General features: G+C 51.4%; 1 protein-coding gene across 1 annotated transcript in view; it reads right to left on the reverse strand.

Annotated features, from left to right (window-relative positions):
* Positions 1-4482, reverse strand: part of LOC106814875 (ubiquitin carboxyl-terminal hydrolase 32-like) — a 47914-nt gene that overhangs the window by 16470 nt on the left and 26962 nt on the right. Inside the window, exons 14-16 of the mRNA XM_014819250.1 lie at positions 1877-2046; positions 1587-1668; positions 886-1109 (exon numbers count right to left, since the gene is read on the reverse strand). Coding sequence (XP_014674736.1) covers positions 886-1109; positions 1587-1668; positions 1877-2046 — 476 coding nt within the window. The remainder of the gene's footprint in view (positions 1-885; positions 1110-1586; positions 1669-1876; positions 2047-4482) is intronic.

Raw genomic sequence — 4482 nt, forward strand, 5'->3', positions numbered from 1 at the left:
CGTCGATCAGGTCTCCGTACCGCATCGCCATGTGACCACGCATTCCCAGCCGATTCGTCCTAAAAGACACACGCACTCGGTTACCACGGCAACGAGGTCAGGAGAGCCTCTCTCCAGACGACGCTGTGTCTAGAGGGCAAACGACGACAGCGCCGCCTGTAGGAATAACGCGTGTTGCTGATAGCGCCACCTAGTGGATGCGTGCCGCTGACAGCGCCACCTAGCATCATCCTCCCCAAACTGCATGCAGCGCCCCCCTTCTTACACTCAGGATACCACTGCCACAATGCTAGCACTATTTTTAAAGTGGGCGGGGGAAATCCAGCGAATGGAGATTCGTAAACAGCGTATGATTTGAAAGAGGTAAATGGGCGCACAATCCGCGTACTATTTCGTATCACTATTTTATCAAATTTTTCATGAAATAACGATCGGATTTTTAATATCTTTGAAACTTTTATTAGTCCAAATATTATTACATAGGATACGAGTAACGTGCCTGCTGTAAAACTTGTAGTAAAAAAGCGTTACAAATTGTAACCGAAATCTACTTGTGGCAGTGGTAGATTGAGCCCATGAGCGAGAGCGCCATCTGTCATGGAGTTTGCATCCTCCCTTCGCCCCACACGTACGCGTACACACCTGTTTCGTTCGTATAGGTGCAAATTCTGCTTGAACATGTTGAAGTACTGTGTGAGCGGCCGCGTGTTGCTGACGGCGCCACCTACTGGACATGTGCCACCTACAGCGCCCCCTATGTGCGTACGCACCTGTTTAGTTCGTATAGGTGCAGATTCTGCTTGAAGTACTGCGTGAGCGGCCGCGTGTTGCTGACGGCACCACCTACTGGACGTGTGCTACCTACGGCGCCCCCTATGTGCGTACGCACCTGTTTAGTTCGTATAGGTGCAGATTCTGCTTGAAGTACTGCGTGAGCGGCCGCGTGTTGCTAACACACTGCAGCGCGGAGTTGAGGAAGCAGGTGTTGCCGAGGTTGTTCAGGCCTGTCGCGCCGCGCTCGGTGGCGCCCCCTCCCGACAGCTTGCGGCTCGCGCGATTCTTGGCGAGGTTCGAGAGCTCCTCGGGCCACGTCAGGTCCTTGTTCCTCACTGTGACACATGTAAGAGAGGTCAGAGGTCAGAGGTCAGAGGTAAGAGGTCAGAGGTCACCACGTGACGACGCGTTACGACACGGACGGTTTTCACATTGCAAGGCTGTGTTATAACACGATAGAATACGCCAGTACCTTGTTCTTCGCTATAATAACACAAGCATCAAAGGTCGACTCACTTATGGTTTCTACTGTGACACCATCTAACATTGATTAGTATAATGTTCTGCAATCACTGTAACCAACAAAGCAACTTATTCACCAAGGATACACGCAAGCAGCGAATGTTGTAACGCAGATATTAAAATTGCTTAAGTAACGCCACCAGTAGTGACAGAATGACAGATGCAAAACTACTTGGCAATGCGGAAAAAACTAGTAAGTACTTGTAAAACTAGGGAACGAAGGAAGGAACCACTAGTTGCAAAATCGGGAAACTTCGTCATTGCTGCGAGGTCGTCGTCCTGCGACTTACCCTCTATGAGAATCTGCTGGTTGTCATCGATTTCGAGATCCACTAGATTCACCTCCTCTTCCTCCAGTAACTCCATCGTGTTCTGCAACGGCAAACACATGGCCGGTCACAGTACCGCGATCATGTAACACACGTGGCTCTCTCTCTCACCTGCTTTATCTCTCTCTCACTCTCTCTCTCTCTCTCTCTCTCTCTCTCTCTCTCTCTCTCTCTCTCTCTCTCTCTCTCTCTCTCTCTCTCTCTCCCTCCCTCCCTCCCTCCCTTCCCTCTCCCGCCCTCCGCCCACCTACCTCGTCCATGAACTTCCACAGCCTCATGTCCTCGTAGCGTATGCGCAGGCGCGAACACAGGAACTCGTACAGCTGTCTCACGCTCGTCCATCGGCTGAAGGCCGCCATGTAGGCCAGGTAGCGGCGCGGCGGCACCGGCGCGGGCGGGTTGTACCCCGGCGCGTCTGCAACTGAGGCACAGCGCCACCTACAGGAATGATCAAGGCGAACCACCGGCCGCCCGGCGGGGGGAGGGGCGAACGAGTCGCCGTGGCAACGCTCGTCTTACCGGATGATCTACGCGTTTTTTTATCGCGTGGTTGTGGCTCGCGACCTCGTTTCATCGATTTCAGTCGATTTTTTTCAGTTATAACTAGTTCTAATAATAGTTCTTTTTATATATATTAATTATCATTCTAAAATTAAATTCATAATTTTCTTCTTTTCACCGATTACGATGCATTTGATAACACGAAATTTTCATCTTTAGATCTGGTTATTCGAAGACCGCATAGAAACACCGATAGATTTCCGGCTGATCATGACTAGCACTCAGATGACTTCACCTAGTGCCGTAGGATCAATTAGTAAACGAAGAAAGAAGCTGCCCGACTATCATGCATGAGACACCAACGTGCGGACACCACGACCAGACATGCAAATCTCAGTTCGCAGCCACCAGGCGGAAGGCACCGGGCGATCGAGAAGGAAAAGCGTGGAAATTCCGTACGGGTTGAGAGAGAGAGAGCCACCGTCGTCATGCAATCACGAGTGACATGCTACCGTAAGAAACCGCAAATAAACTGCTAACTATAATATAAATAGAAAAGGGGAAAAAACTGAAACAACTAATTGTAGGCGAACAGCGGCGGCGGGGGGCGTGGCCGACGGTGTGGTAGCGACGCCATCTGAAGGCGGAGAATAGAAGTGAGCAAACGATCATGAAGACTGCTGTTTCTCTCTCTCGATCTCTTCCCACCTCTCTCTCTCTCTCGATCTCTTCCCCCCCTCTCTCTCTCTCTCTCTGTCTACCTATCTCTCTCTCTCTCTCTCTCTCTCTCTCTCTCTCTCTTTCTCGCTCTCTCTCTCTCCCACTCTCACCGCTGACAGAACTTACTGCGGGAGGGACCTCCAGGATTCATGCACACCCCTGCGGCGGCCGGAGGGTTTACGGTAATCTGCACGCCTCCGTTGCTGATGATGTCACTCGCCGGCGTGACTTCGTCTGAAGGCGTGGATCGCCCTGACGATGACGACGGTTGCCCTGGCAACCGCAAACAACAGAACAATCACGCCGTGGCAATGGTCGGGTTTTAGATTCGTGAGGATCTGATCCCCCCACCGATCCTCTTCCCAGTACCTCAGTTACTATACACCTTCTCCCCCCTGCCAGAGTCACTACCCATCCTCTTCCCAGTACCTCAGTTACTATACACCTCCCACGTCAAAGTCACTACCCACCCTCTCCACCCTGCCAGAGTCACTACCCACCCTCTCCACCATGCTATGGTATCTATCAACTTGCTACGTTATGCCACAGTATCTACCCACTCTCTCCCCTATGCTACAGTAACCACTCACCCTCTCCCATGCCATAATAACTACCCACCCTCTCTACCATGATGTATCTCCCCACCCTCCCCTCCCCCACATGCCCAACTATCTCTATGGCTGGAGCGGGCTCTGGGAGAGAGCAGCGAGTGCGACACTCACTGTGCAAGCCACCGTTGCAGTTCATTCGCTGGATCTGTGTGAAGCTATGAACCTCCTTCGCTCGCACCACCGTGCTGCCATCTGGCTGTGGCTCGGGAATCTCGTACGCACACAGCGTGCCACCGTTCAGCATCATCTTCACCTTGTGGTCGTCGTTTGGAATCGACTGCGAGCGAAATATACGTCGTTGTAGCGACCACAGCGACCACCACGCATCCTGACTATACAAACCAGGATCATTCTCAACTGTTCTCCATTCTAATATTATTCTTCAATCTGTTTCTAAATTGTTGTTACTTGCTGCTGTTATTTCTTATACTACTATTGTCGCTGTCACTATTATCATTATTTGCAGTAGTAGTATCACTATTGTAATTACATTTCTGCTCTACCAATAGAGTCCCACATGTAATAGCTACAGAAACAAAAATTGCAATAGAAAACGGAAAATCAAGCATCTTCGCCTCCCAGCCCCTGTCCACATCACGACCCTACATCTCCCCCGCCCCCGGCGCTCAGCCCAGCAGGGGGCGCTGCGTGCACGTACCTTGATGACTGCGCCATGGATCTCTGCTAGCAGCAGCTGGTCGGCGTTGAGCGAGGAGAGGCGAGCGAGCTGTGCCTTCAGCGTGCGATATCGCTCGTCCATGTTGAGACGGACGCCGTATCGCACGGGCACAGCACCGTCCTGCGTCACGACTGCAACGACGATGACAACCAACGCGCACCGTCGTGACACCGGGGGTAAACATGACGGAGCAACACTCGTTTGACGCTGGTACATGTAGTACGAGCGTGCTCGAGGAATTCATATCCTTACAGACATAACATTTGTACAGATACCATGTGTACACAGACAGACATATTGTCTGCATGTGAGTTTACACATACATGGTGTCTGTATGCGTATATAT

The sequence above is a fragment of the Priapulus caudatus genome, unplaced genomic scaffold, assembly GCF_000485595.1.
Source record: "Priapulus caudatus unplaced genomic scaffold, Priapulus_caudatus-5.0.1 Scaffold995, whole genome shotgun sequence".
In the NCBI taxonomy this organism is placed as follows: Eukaryota; Metazoa; Priapulida; class Priapulimorpha; order Priapulimorphida; family Priapulidae; genus Priapulus; species Priapulus caudatus.